A 15,495-nucleotide genomic window follows, 5' to 3' on the forward strand; every position below is an offset into this window, starting at 1 on the left:
CAACTTTTTGATCTCTTTGTTCTTCTCCTCAAGGTTCAAAATCCAGGGAGAGGAAATCTAACTGGACAAATGCAGATTATTCTCAAAAATGGTGGCAGTATTTCTCTCTTCCCTCTACTCATACCTTTAGCAAACTGACTTTGTTGTTCCTTCCATCAAAACATGGAGTTTATTTACTCTTGGGTCATCTGGACTTAGCTGTGTGACTTGCTTTGGTCAGTGAGACATCAGCAAATGTGACACAAACAGGCTTTACTAGGACTTGTGTGTTGGGCTTACTCCTTTGGGCTAGAGTTGGAACTCTAAGCTTATAATGTGAACAAGCTGGAGCTAGCATTTTGGAGAGACTATGTGTAGGAGGACCAAAGTGCTCTGGCTGATAGGCTGTCCCTGCCAGAATGTGATTTGAGACCCTCTTAGGCCATCCTCCTCCACTCGAGTTGACAGGTGACTGCAGAGCAGAAGTGACCCGAGTCAAGAGAAGCAAAACAACTGACCATTTAAGCCTAGCTCAAATTGCTAATCCACAAAATCATGAGCAAATACAGTTTTTGTTTGCTAAGCTATTAAATTTTGAGGTAATTTATTATGCAGAGATAGAAAACTGGTTTTATAAAAAAGTGGTGTTAAGACACCTGAAACATGTAGCATTGGCTCTGGACTCACATTATCCTTAATTGAATGAAGTTGTAATATAATACAAATATAAGAGGGCGATAATCATAGTTAAAAGAAAACATATATTGAGTACTCTCAATGTGTTTGCGTTTATCCAAGCACTTTATTATTAGATAACTAAGTAATTTAGCCAAGGTCATAAAACCATAAGTGATAGAGTTTGGATTTGAACTCAGTCTGTCTCTAGAACCTAGATATAAATGTTTGGCACCATGGCCTTCCCTGGTGGCACAGTGGTTAAAGAATCCACCTGCCAATGCAGGGGACATGGGTTCGAGCTCTAGTCCGGTAAGATCCCACATGCCGCGGAGCAACTAAGTCCGTGGGCCACAACTACTGAGCCTGCGCTCTACAGCCTGCGAACCACAACTACTGAGCCCACGTGCCACAACTATTGAAGCCCACGCACCTAGAGCCCATGCTCCGCAACAAGAGAAGCCACCGCATTGAGAAGCCAGTGCACTGCAACAAAGAGTAGCCCCTGCTCGCCACGACTAGAGAAAGCCCGAGCGCAGCAATGAAGACCCAATGCAGCCAATAAATAAATAAATAAATAAATAAATAAGTAAATGTTTGGCACCAACACATATCTTTTCACAGCAATAAATATTAATTCCTACAAGATCTCATTAAAAGTAAATAAGAAGGATTATACAAAAACATGAAGAAGTGGGGTCATTATCCTTTTTTGGACTATGAGTTTCATATTTAGACAATATCCTAAATTGATACTGCCAATTTAATCCTCATTACAGTTTAATCCTCATCTTTCTGCTATGAAAGATGAGAACGTTCTCATACCTTTCTTTCTCCCGTTTAAATTCCTGATTTTGTTAGGTTATTTTTGAATTTTAATTTATATTTTTCTCCTCAACATAATTCTTATAGATTTTGAACCTTATTTCCTTGTTTAAATTAGTGTTCACTTCTGTCGTTTAACATGGGTCTCTGTCTCGATTGGCTAAATTTCATGATCATGTAGCCTGTCCCTTTCTCCCCATTAGGGCTCATCAGATCTTTTATGGATGAGAATATTTGCGACATTTATAATTGGAATACAAAGTACTTGAGTATAAAAACTGAAGATCAAGTATTTTTTTCTCTTCGTTTTTATAGAGGTGATTGAATATCCTGGGCTTATTTCTCCTTTCTACTTCTGCTTGAAATCCCTAGGAATCTCCATACTAGTAATTTCTCAGTGTTGACCGTGCTACATTATTATTATTATTAAATAATACAAGTCTTAGCAAAAGTCTGCTATTTTATCTTTTAGTATTTTGTGTTTTATTCTATTCTGTTTCCTGATATATATTCTACATTTATCTTTTGCTTTTGTTCCCCTCTCAACTACTACCCCTCCATCTCCCTGTTTCTATGTAAAACTTTTTCATTCTTAGCAATTTATCTCATAATTACTCATAATCTCATAGTTACTTACTAAATAATCTCCTTTTTGAATGGGGAGATGTCTGTCTTGTCACACCATGTAATAAAAAAATTAGTGCCGTGCAAATGAAACATAGATGGAGTGATCTGGGGCACTCTGCATCTTCAATTCAGATTAATCTCTGGAACAGTGGTTGTCAAATGTTTCCAATAGTAAATATTTTAGGCTTTGCAATCCATACAAAGTGATTCAGTTGTTGCAGCGCAAAATTAACTATAGGAGATATGTAAATGTGTGGGCATGACTATGTTCCAATAAAATTTTATTTACAAAATCAGACCGTGGGTTGTATTAGGTTCATGGGCAGTATTTTCTTGACCCCTGCTCTCACCTGTTACTCCGTTGTAGACAGGAGGCCCTTATCAGTTAGTGATGAGGACAGCTAACGCAACTCCTAGGTACAGGTGAAGAGCAATATGATAGCTTGTTGCCAACTTTACTGTCCCAGGAGTGGATGGTGATAACTTGGCAGGGACTGTGCAGTTAATTGATTCTGATTATCCTACTGCCCATGTGACCAGTAGAATATGAAAAATTTATCACCCACTACTTCACATCCTCCCTGGACATTCCTGCTTTGTAGTAACAGTAATACACTTTTGGCAATAGCCAATTACACGTTTAAATCTTTGTTTATGGCATACTTTTACGGGCTAAGTTCTTCAGGCAAGCTTTTGGCATTCCTAAAAAATTTCTCTTTCAGAAAAGTTGGATCTTGAAAATTCTGAAATTAATTTGGCTTTCAAATTGTCTCATATACTAGGTTTTTACAAATCCACTCAGAAACTGAATTTATATCTTTTGGCTATATGCAGCAGCTATATAAGAAAGATATGCCTCTGACTCAGTAAATACAGGGACTTGGGGTAAAAGGCAAAAAACAAAAAAACAACCAAACGTGTAATAATGTAAAATACTTGTGGTTATTATACAATATTATTCTGTCATACTTCAGTTCATTTATTTGACAGACAAATTTAAACATTGAGAATGTGAGATTGGTAAGATAATGTCATTCTCCAAGTAGAGTTTATGGCCTATTGAAGAAGAGATATACATTTTCCCCCAAGACTTACGTGTTATTGTGGAAACTTCAATGTTAACTGCAACCCCACCCAATATTTTCCTATAGCCATCCTAGACAGGAGCAGGAGGTGGGAGAAACAAAGTGAGATAAGAGAATGTAAATTATTTTACTTGTGATATTATTAATGTACTATCACTTCTTTTTTTTTTGCTTATAATAGAAAAGGAACTCTAAATGCGTGCAAATACATATTTAGCATCACTTTTTAAGTTTTAAATTTTGTAAAGGTTGCCTAAGATTATTGCATTATAAATCTGCATATGTAGTTAAGTATATTTTAGGCATTTAAAATAGAAAGTTGCATTTAAATTTTGTTTCCATTAGACATTGATTTTTTTTTCCATAAGAATGTGAACTTTGGGTAGTCTGACAGGAATTTTTAAACTAAACTATGCCAAAAGATATCCTATGTATGATTATTCATTGGATATGTAAAAAATATGCAATAGTGGCCAAAGATGTTATTTTTAATTTTTTTGCTGCAAAGACTAGAAATCTGTAGAAGGAATACAACAATTCTGAGATAATTAATTTGAGGGAGACTCATGAATAACACTGTCTTTTAAATTTTTTCTTCATGAAATGGTGGGTGATTTTACTGTAATAATATCTTTAAACTTCAATACATTCCTTACCTTTCTATTTGCATGGAAAAAAGCAAAAGGAGTAACAGACCAATGTCTATTGAGGAAACTAAGTTAAGAGTCATATAACTATGAGAAGTTACACAACTAAGTAAAAGAGCTATGGCATAACTCCAAGCTTGTCAGATTAAAACAAATGCTCTTATCCATGTATCAGTAAAGTTATTATGCAAACAGTTTATCATTAGATGATCCAAAAAATGTAGACCTTTAGATAATTCATGTCTCACAAATCACAATTTCTTATATGTCAGGTTGTTTTCTTCCAGCAAAAACTATTTGGAAAATTAGCTTATTTCAGTTTTTCAGTGTTTATTCATCTATTCAACTAATAATTACTGAGCTCTAGGGGGAAATAGTACAAATTAAACATACATAATCCCTAACTGCATGAAACTATTTCTGTATCTAACCCGTGTTGGCCTCTTCAAAATAGTCACCATGAGAAGTTTTTCAGTTATTCCAGAGATATGTCTATTATTCAGAATATTTTGGGAATGCTTCTCTTTCAGAATTTCCTTCACAGTCTTCCTGTTAATCTTCACCAGATCTTAATGAGTGTATTTTCTTAGAGTATATATTTTAATTTTGGAAACAATGAAACACATACAAACCTAAAAATGATGAATAGTTATATGGTTAAGTTAAAGAATTTTTCTTTTTATTGCATTACCCAGCACCCTGTCTGTTTCATTAAGATTATAAGATAAAGTATGACAGACTCTTTCTCTGACTTTTAATGTAAATCTAACAGCAGTTCCATCAAAGAATTCCATTTTTTTTTCTAGCAGTGAATGATAGAATTCTTGGGATATCATTTCTAAAGCTTCCTGATCCAATTTTGAGGAGAAGCTCTCATATGTTTAGTCACTTTTTAAAATAGACAACTTCATACTGGACACAATGGCTATTATCAAAAAGTCTACAAATAATAAATGTTGCAGAGGATGTGGAAAAAAAGGGAACCCTTGTACTCTGTTGGTGGGAATGTAAATTAGTGCAGCCACTGTAGAAAACAATATTGACGTTCCTTAAAAAAACTAAAAATAGAGCTAACATATGATCCAGTAATTCTACTCCTGGGTATATATCCAGAAAAATGGAAAACTCTACTTTGACAAGATACATGAACCCAATGTTCAAAGCAGTACTATTTACAGTAGCCAAGACATGGAAGAAACCCAAGTGCCCATCAACAGACAACTGGCTTAAGAAGACGTGGTATACACACACACACACACACACACACACACACACACACACTATATTACTCAGCTATAAAAAGGAATGAAATATTGCCATTTGCAGCAACATGGATGGACCTAGAGAATATTATGCTTAGTGAAGTAAGCCAGACAGAGAAAGACAAACACCAAATGATATGACTTATATGTGGAATCTGAAAAATAATACAAATGAATACAGAAGAGAAACAAACTCACAAACACAGAAAACAAACTTATGGTTACCAAAGGGGAGTCGGGGAGGGACAAATTAGGCATATGGGATTAACAAACTACTATACATAAAATAGATAAGCAATCAGGATTTACTGTATAGCACAGGGAATTACACCCAATATCTTATAATAACCAATAATGGAATATAATCTGCAAAAACAAAACAAAGCAAACAACTGTGCTGTACACCTAAAACTAAAACAATATTGTAAATCAGCTCTACTTCAATTAAAAAAAAGAATAGTCTCATTGGTTCGTAGATATGCCTTGTGTACTTACTTGGTCTGTATCTGAATAGAGAAAGGAGATGAGATATAATGCAAACAGAAATGGAGAAAGGGGAAAATGCCAAGGTGATGGCAGTGTTGTTCTTGAGTTGTTTGAGAGAATGTACACACAAATATCACAAATTTTTACCACTTCCTGAATCTGTTTATGTTTTTCCTTATGTTTGTTGTGGCCCACTCCATTTCTGCTCAACTCTAAGTTCACTTGTATCCAATGTTCCTGGTCTCGCCTATTGTAAGGATGTTGGGTCATTTACATTGTGCAGCGTAGTGCAGTTATTTGGGATGCACCTTTCTCTATAGTAGATATAAGCTCGTTAAAAGCAGATATTGTATGTTTCTTTAATGTTTGTGTCTGATGGGATTCAGGGTAGGTTGCCACAAGATGCTGCCACTCCAGCATGCAGATTACTTTGAGCTGAAAAAATGAAAGCCCAAAAGACTCAGGAAGAACCTTTGAATTCCTTCCTTACTGCCTAAAAGAATTTAAGATAGGAGGCCTGTCCCAGGAAGGAGCTATCACCCCTGATAACTATAGTCAAGTATTAGGTGTGGTAGACAGGAAGGAACCTAGCCAAGCCCATTTGATCAAAGTCCTCCCTGCGTCCTATTGTCTTTGGATGACCCGCAAACATTTGTTTACCAAACAACTTTTATCTTCCTTTGAATTATTTTACTTCCCCTTAAAACCTCAGATCCCTACCTCCTTCTTAGTCCAGAATAATATATATCTATCTCACCTTGCCTTGTTGTCTTTGGAATTCTTCATACTTATGTGGATTTGCTGTATGAAAATAATAGACTTTTTTTCTCCTGTGAATCTGTCTTACGTCATTTTAATCACCAACCAAAAGAACTAAGAGGGGAAAGAGGAGAAATTTCCCCTCCCCCAATATATCCCTTAATGTCTTTTCCCTTAATATCAAATGAATAAATAGATGAACATGCCAACAGATGAAATTCTGTATAAGACAAATTTACAGGGATGGCATGCAATTGTGTATATAATTCTATAAGCAATAAAATAAGGGATGTACTTTAGTCAGAGAGGGGAAAAAGGAAGAATTAAGAAAAAGGGTCTCAAAATTCTACTTACTTACGAATGAACCGAGTCAACATTATGCAGTGGGGTATATCTGAGATCAAAGTAGATTTTTGCAAGAAGGAAGAAGTTAGCTAAAAGAAAATGTGTGTGAAGCCCTTGTGTACTTTACAATTCTTATACTTCTGGACATAATAAGCTCTGAAAGGTCAAGGACAGTCATATGTTTTACACTCTGTAGAAAGAGTTTGCATCTTAAAAATTAATAAGAAAGGGTCTTTGGTATTTTAAATATTTTTCCTTATTAAATATTATTGTTTTTCAACTTAAAATTTTACAGGTACCCACAGAATATTGGACATAGAGATCCAGGATCCATAAGACCTTATCACCTTGAATCAAAGATTCCTTTGATATCCTCCTCCATCTTTTATTCCTATCAACTAACATATTTTTAAAAAGGATTAACAAACTTACCAAAAGGGAATTAAAAAAAATACCACTGCCCGCACTTTCCAATGCCTAAGAATAGCAAGGTGGTAAAAAGAGAATTAGACGATGAGGTTATTGAGTCTGTCAAAGACCTTCTTTCCAATGAAGACTCAGCTGATGATGCCTTTAAGAAAAGTGAACTAATTGTTGACGTCCAAGAAGAGAAAGACACAGATGTTGAAGAAGGATCTGAAGTCGAAGATGAAAGACCAGCTTGGAACAGTAAACTACAATACATCCTGGCCCAGGTTGGATTTTCTGTAGGATTAGGGAACGTGTGGAGATTCCCATACCTCTGTCAGAAGAATGGGGGTGGTAAGTTTCTGTTTTCTGCTTTTTTTTTGAGTGATACATTGCTGAGCAAATTGCAGTTGATTATGTCAAATAGCCCCTGTTGTTGCTGTAGTTTCACTATTTTAGAAACTATGAATTCCACTGTAAAACTAGGGAGACACTTTTGCTGGAAGTAATTTCAGCTCTGTTTTCAGATTAGGTTTCCATAGGAGCAGATGGCTTGCTATGAACACTCAAGGATTGCTTAAGGTCATAAATTCTCAAATTCTTTCTGTGGATGCTATTAACATCTCTAAATTACTGACTTTTCTAACCAGTGTTCCATCCCTTGTGCCTATCAGTTATTCACTTTGGAGAAAAGTCCTCAAGTTTTTGATATGAGACGATATTGGTGAACAAGACAAGAGAGAATTTTCTGTCCACAATTTATTAACTCTGAATTTTAAGGTGTTTCCCTCTTCAAAAAAGCAAAAATTTCATATAATTTAGAATGATTATAGTCTTCAACTGCTGACCAGAACTTTGTATATCCTAGTAGAAGGAATTTAACCAGATAATTAATATAATGCCAGATAGTCTTCATCCTCAGATATTAGCATCCTTACGATGGTAATTACCATTCCTAATTTTAAACATATTATCTAGATCAACATGATATTTAGCTTTTTGTATTTGTGCATATCATTACCAGGTGTTATTTAGTGAAAATTGTCTTAAAATCAAGAAAATAAAACCATATACAAGAGAGTACATTGTTCATGTAGGATACAAGCTCAATAGTACACCAAAGTCAAACTGAACATTAAGTTAACTAACATTTGGGTTATTAAATTAAAATAACTTTAATATTAAGCTTTACTTTCTTTACCATTACTATCTTTACCGTATACATATATGGAAGCTGTTCAAACAAGTGTGATTAAACACTAAATATTCTGTAAGCAGCATTTCAGCACATAAAGGAAAGACTGAATATTTTGGTCTTTGATTCCAGTTTGTGATAGTTTTGCTGACTGGAAAAAAACATGGTTTTATTTTATTTTTGATGTAGTTACAACCTATATATCAGATGAAATAATAAAACCATTCATATATGAAATGGTTTCTTTTCAGTCACTAATAGATAAAAAGCTAAGGTGTCATGGTGACAAAATATGTTTAAGGTCTTGCTTAGTTAATTCAACCAGGGACAAAACTACAGGTTTGGGGAAAAGTAGCCTGTCTGACAAATCTGCCAGAGAGGTAAGAATCAGTACATGAAGCTGGTGATGCACTACCCATCACTCCACTGAAACAGCAAGCTCCACTAGCTAGTCTTTAACATCACAGATGAATTATTTATTAAATCAGCTACAAGCAGCTATGTACTGCCCTGCTTTCTGTTTCTCACAAATCATCCCCATTTGCAAGACTGGCAAAAGATGAATTCTGATTTTCAGACCTTTCACCTTATGAGCCTAACTGGCAATACTATTAAGGAAGACCGCTATCTTGGCTGAAAACTCAGGTTGCTTTCCATTTAATACAGTATTTGTCTTGGTGGAGAGCTCTAAAGGATTTCATAGTAATCAGTTGTTAGCAAAAATGGCTCCTCCTCTTTCCTTTCTTTCATATATAAAGAGAGTCAAGATGCCCTTCCTAGTATTGTTTCCTCTCTTCTAATTACAAATGTTAGAGAGTGACATTATAAAACACCAATGGGCTTTATCGTTTCAAGATGGCTGTTGGAGTTCAAAAGGCGGTACTCAGCGTGCAGTATGGCATTGAGCCGTCTAGGTATTTGACTGTTTAGTCAAACAGTCTCAGGTTACCTAAATCTTAGTCATCATTTGAGGCACTTTATGAATAACAGAATAAAAAGTAATAGACCAATATAAGTTGATTTGTCTGAAGATATTACTGAAAGCACAATGGTTAAGCTTAATAAGTGTTATAATGTAGAAGCTACCAGCTCAAAGTTTGAAGTGAGTTTGACTATAAAGCCTGGCTCTTTCCCACATTATCCAGGTGACCATTCACAGGTTAACTTATTTCTTCTGGCTGAATTCCCACACCTGTACAATGAGGAAAATACTGGTACTTGCCCCATTGGATTCTTGTGAGGAATAAATGAGTAACTACATGTAACATGGATAGAAATGTGCCTGGCAAATAGTAAATTCTCAGTTGTAGTTTAGCTATGACTATTTTTGTTATGGAGGCTCGTGTTAGAGAAATTTGAGTTAGAAGAAAAGGCCAGGTATCTAATAGTGTGTCATGAACACATAACGGAGGAAATGCTCCCAATGAGTCCAGTCTTAATTCATTCTCTCTTTTCCTCCTAGTCATTCACACACACATAAACCAATTCACACCCCAGGATTTGAGACGTGTTAAAATGCACTTTCGGTTCTTCAGGAAACATGTTCAGGTCATTAGTGCCTCAATGTTATTAATCATCTAGAATTTGAATTTTGATAATTCTGTTTTATAATCTCATGCATCGATGCTTTACATTGCATACCTCTTTGTAGATCAACTCGTCTCAAAGACTGAAAATCAGCTGTAAGAGAGTAGAGATTTTCTACCAACCACCATGTTAAGGGAAATTTTTTTTTTAATTCAATTTCTTTTTTTTAAAAACATTTATTTATTTATTTATTTGTCTGCGCTGGGTCTTAGTTGCGGCACGCGGGATCTTTAGTTGTGGCATTCGATCTCTTAGTTGCGGCATATGGGATCTAGTTCCCTGGCCAGGGATCGAACCCGGGCCCCCCGCACTGGGAGCGTGGAGTCTTAGCCACTGGACCACCAGGGAAGTCCTGGGAAATTCTTGTATATCGTAATTATTTCAGAGATATATAGATACTGAGATAAATGATTTGAAAATAAAATCATTAATATTTACTTCTTCAGCAGAATAGGTACCATAACAATTTGAATAGTTTCCAAAATCTATTCAATACCATTAAACACATTTTTTAAATGAGAAAATATAATAAATGGCCTCCACTTTATAAAGGGAATTAGTGCCATCGATTACATGACCCACTTCGCAGTATCTGGTTGGACAAAACTCCAGACAGGAAATTTGAATGTAACAAGTCCATTTTAGAAGTCATTTAATGAATAATTTGCACATGTATTCTCATGTAGCAATGAGTACAGGTTTCACATTTGACTTTATCAATTAATAGAGTCTAATATTAACATTGTCAAGCTGTTCAGTACATTTTAAAGTCACTAATCATGTGTCTTAAGTTGAAATTTAGCTGTAAAATAATATATATATTTTTCAAGTATGAAAACTTTACTACAAGGAAAATAGCACATATATTTTACAATAGCTATTAAATAGCTCAGTTTAGTCAGTCCTCCCTACCCCTTAACAGAATTTTGGAAAGCAAAAAAAAAATTACTTGTTTTCTGAAGTGAACTTTTTATATGACATATATATATATATATATATATATATATGGAAAAAATGACATTTGTCTGTGATAGAAATTCTTTTTCCTTTTTTTTTTTCTCTTTCAGTCTAAGCAGCCATTTCTTCTTCCCTGTTGTTAGTTAGGAAGAGTCAGTTTTAATACCATAACATCTCACTCATTTTGATTTATCAGATTTGAAATGCATGATTTAGATGAGTTTGAATAAAATTTAATAAATGACTTCATTAACGTCGTATGAATAAGATTTCCAGGAGTTTGTGAAACCTATTTGAGAAAATAATTAATTTTAAGGAAGCAATTATTTTTACAAAAAATAAAGCTGGTTTACCATTTCAATAAAATGAAACTAAAACTATTCATTGGTATCCTTACTTTTTTCATAATTATTTTTTATCAGAAACTCTTTGTAGCAGTCAAATTCAAGTTTCAAATACCAGAAAGCTTAAAGTAATGAAATTGCATTTTCTTTAAAGTCCTTTGTAGTTATACTATATGGAAGTTTAAATATCATCTTTCATGAGATAATCAGAATTAGTGTATTCTCTCCTGTGACTGTTGAAAATATAATCTATTTTATTTGTTCTTGTTTCTGTAGGTGCCTATCTTTTGCCATACTTAATACTGCTTCTGGTAATAGGTATTCCCCTTTTTTTCCTGGAACTTTCTGTGGGTCAAAGAATTCGGCGAGGAAGCATTGGTGTGTGGAATTACATAAGCCCTAAACTGGGAGGGATTGGATTTGCAAGTTGTGTAGTAAGTTTCCTGGTATGGTATATGCCTTATAATTTTTACAGGGCTTGTAATTATATAGTTTGAATTTAAATGAAACCTTTGAGTGTGTATTTCTACTCAACTCTTTAATCATGTTTTAAAAAAACACTACTGGAGCTTGCACTAATACACAAAACAAGCTGTAAATTTAAATGTAGTTCAATCTTGTTAACGCATGTTCTTAAGGTCTATGAGAGTCATCGTTTTAGAAGAGATAATGTTTTTCAAATAAAAATAAAATAAGGAGGTTTTTTTTTTAAAGTATTAAATGGGTTTTATGCATTTCATCTCATTGTTTCAAAGGAAGGGGCATGAGAGGTTTAATATAATCACACTATTTTATTTTGCAGGTATGCTTTTTTGTGGCTCTCTACTACAATGTCATCATTGGCTGGAGTTTGTTTTATTTTTCTCAGTCTTTTCAGCAACCTCTACCTTGGGATCAGTGTCCTTTGGTGAAAAATGCTTCACACACTTGTAAGACATGTACCATGTAGTATTTTTGTATCTAAAGATCATACAGTTGGTAAAGGCAGGAGCTTTCAAGATTCTTTTTTTTAAATAATGTGGAAAAATCTTTCAAAATTGTTACTATAACAAACTTTCCTTGACATACTCAGAAAGATAGATGTCTGGCATCATTTAATTTATCTAGCTCCTTCCAAGTAATTTTATTGTGCCCCATGATGTTAGGGTAAACAATTATAAGCCTTCAATTGTAAATTTTGACAATATTTTATTCTGTATATCTTTATTGATGCCTTACAGTTTCATTAAAATAAAAACGAGGACAAAAAGAGTTTAGATTGAAGGAATTGTTTTTATGTCTTGGGTTGTTTTTCTATGGTTTTCTTATCATTTATTTTTATATCCTAGAATATAAAGAACAATTCCCTAGTGCTGTCCAGTAAATATAGAATGCAACTCACATATGTAGTCTAAGATGTCCTAGTAGCCATATTTACAGAAAGTAAAAAGGGACAGGTGAAATATTTTATTTAATCCAATATATCCAAAATATTAACATTATAACATATAATTAATATAAAAATTAGTTATGTAATAATTTACACTGTTTTTCTCATACTAAGTCTCTAAAAGCCCCTTTGTACTTTATATTTACAGCACTAGTCACTCTAAACCAGCTCCATTTCAAAAGCCACACATGGCTAGAAGCTAGCATTTTTGACAGCTCTGCCCCCAGGAAGTCAATCAGATAATTCTGGGGGCAGAAGGGGCTATAAACCTGATACATTTTAATCACCTTGATAAAAATCTCACATATTCCTATTTTAGAAATGTGTAATAACAAATGTCAAAGAGGATTCATGTCTGTTGACTTTTTCACATTTTTGCACAGTTGAGGTTTCATTGTGGATTTAAATGCTTCTGTAGAATAGTAGTACTTTTCTAGGAAAAGTTAAGAATTGATTACAGGCTTACTTGGGGGGAAATGGCCTCATTATTCTTTATAGTCTGAAATGACTGTGTTACCTTTCTTTCTACAGTTGTAGAGCCAGAATGCGAAAAAAGTTCTGCCACTACCTATTATTGGTACAGAGAAGCACTGAATATTTCCAGTTCCATTTCTGAAAGTGGGGGCTTAAACTGGAAGATGACCGTCTGCTTGCTGGCTGCCTGGGTTGTGGTGTGCTTGGCTATGATCAAAGGCATTCAGTCTTCTGGAAAAGTTAGTATGTTAGAGCCCCTCCTGCTTCTGCTAATCACCTCATCACCATTCCTGGGAACTATCTCCCCCACCCACTATAAACCTGTGTGGGCAAACTGCAAGTAGCACTTTACTCTCTCGGCAGTTAATTAAAGATTGGTCAAAAGTGGTGCTTTAAAAAACGTATTTAAATCAAGGAAAGGACATAAATAAAGATATAAGTGTTTTATAATGAAATCTAAAGTCGTTTATAATCTTTCCCTATTTTATCAAGATCTGTTTTGAGCTTTTTTGTCAATACTTAAAAGTCCTTTCTCGTTTCTGGTATTCAGCTGACCTTAATGTTTTTAGTTCTCTGATTAGTTCCAATCATGGAAATTGGGAAAAGTGGTAGAATAAAGAATTTGTTTATTTGTGTTATATCATTCATTTTTCTCTACTACAGGTGCTCTAGGGAAAAGTTGCATAAAAGATTTTAAAATAGTCTAGTGTGGAGTGTTTCTTAAAGATATGAACATCAGGTAGTTATGATATATCTCAACAAGGAACTCAGAGTAATATAAGACTAAAGGGCATGCCTGCCAGGGCAAATGGAAAATTTTATAAGGCTGTGCTTGAGAAAGACAGTAAGTGAATTCTAGATACCCCAGGAAGTCAATCAGATAATTTTTTAAAAGGATGCGTTAGGAAAGTAATTGTTATTCACTATTTTGCTTCCATATTACATTTTTTCCCATTATTATTGCCATTGTTTTAAAGCTCTCTACTTCTTTTGTTTGGACCATAGCAAGAATTAATTTTGGTTCATCTTCTCTCTGCCCTTTAACAACCCATCTCTACTGTTTTTTCTTTCCAAAGCATAGCTCTCTGATCATATATCTTTCCAGGCTAACATATTGCCACTTACCATCATATACTAGTAAGAGTGGGAATAGTAGTAGTAGTAGCAGAAGCAGTAGTAGTGGTAATAAATGACGATGATGGAGATGATTCTGATAATGATGAGAACAAGAACAATAACAGAAGGCAAAATTTATTACCTCTTTACTTTGTTCTAGGCACTGTGATAAATGCTATATATACTTTATCTCAATTAAATCTTAAAAAAAAAAAAGAAAACAAAAACCAACTCTAAGAAGTAATTGCTACTCTCAGACCTGCTTTACAGATAAAAGAACAAGTTTGAGAAAACAGGTAACTTGCTCAAAGAATCACAGTTAGTAAATGCTAGTACTTGGATCAAACCCAGCTCTGTCTAAATCTAAAGCCCATGTTATTTAATTGCAACACTATAATGTCTCTCACTGTGGTATATTTTTTCCCACAAAAAGTGAACTCTTTTAGGCGAAGTCTGTCTAATTCATCTTTGCTTCCTGTTACTTCATATTTAATTAGAAATGTTTGACAATTTTTTTAAACTTGTTAATCACAGCTGATTTTACATTTACCTTCCTGATGGAACTTCTATACCATTTTTCCTCTGTAGAAATGAATGTGGTAGATAACACCATATTCTGTGAATGTTAGTGTATTCTGTGATTAAGTAAGTTCAATTAATTGGTTCCATTTGGTGTGTCTTCTACTATGTCAGAGCCCCATTACAGTCAAGTTATAAATAAAGGACTAGATTCCTAAGCCAAATCTAACCACATTTATGTGCTTCCTAAGGTGATGTCATATGATAGAACGAGAACCAACTATGGTCAGCCAGAGAAGTCCAAAAATCCCTCTGCTCAAGTCTTACCACCACATTTTATTTCTTCTTTGTCTGAGTATGTGTCTTATCATTTAAAGAACTATTCATCCTTTTCTTATCACAACATTGGGGATGTTTTTCTTATGTCGTGTAATATAACTTTATCTGGAAAAATTTAATACAATTTATAGACTACATGTAGTTTATTATTTCAACAAGAAGGCTTCAGGGAGAGGGTAGCTTTTCAGCAGACTTTGAAGAAAAAATTTAGTAGGCACAGATGGGTAGAAAGCTGTAAGTAATATGAACAAAGTTATGAAAGTCTAAATTGTGACAATTCCTCATTCTGAGACAATGAGCTAAATATAATAAGAAATTTATTAGGAATAAATGTAAAGCTGTGTTTGCCTGCCAAACAAAAAAGCTTCCAAATAAACAATCACACAAATGCAGTATAGAGATATATGGTTTAAGGGTAATGAAGTTTAAGGGTAGTA

At 34.2% G+C, this 15,495-nt stretch overlaps 1 protein-coding gene across 2 annotated transcripts in view; it reads left to right on the top strand.

Annotated features, from left to right (window-relative positions):
• Positions 1 to 15,495, top strand: part of SLC6A15 (solute carrier family 6 member 15) — a 49,102-nt gene that overhangs the window by 12,744 nt on the left and 20,863 nt on the right. Inside the window, exons 2-6 of one of the 2 annotated variants that reach the window (XM_032644111.1) lie at positions 6,986 to 7,452; positions 11,458 to 11,615; positions 11,984 to 12,110; positions 13,142 to 13,323; positions 14,361 to 14,397. In XM_032644111.1, the coding sequence (XP_032500002.1) occupies positions 7,164 to 7,452; positions 11,458 to 11,615; positions 11,984 to 12,110; positions 13,142 to 13,323; positions 14,361 to 14,369 (765 nt within the window). In that variant the 5' untranslated portion in view covers positions 6,986 to 7,163 and the 3' untranslated portion in view covers positions 14,370 to 14,397. Of the gene's footprint in view, positions 1 to 6,985; positions 7,453 to 11,457; positions 11,616 to 11,983; positions 12,111 to 13,141; positions 13,324 to 14,360; positions 14,398 to 15,495 lie in introns of those variants that run through there. The other variant, XM_032644110.1, reaches the window with a different exon arrangement.

Source organism: Phocoena sinus, chromosome 10 (assembly GCF_008692025.1).
Source record: "Phocoena sinus isolate mPhoSin1 chromosome 10, mPhoSin1.pri, whole genome shotgun sequence".
Classification (NCBI taxonomy): domain Eukaryota; kingdom Metazoa; phylum Chordata; class Mammalia; order Artiodactyla; family Phocoenidae; genus Phocoena; species Phocoena sinus.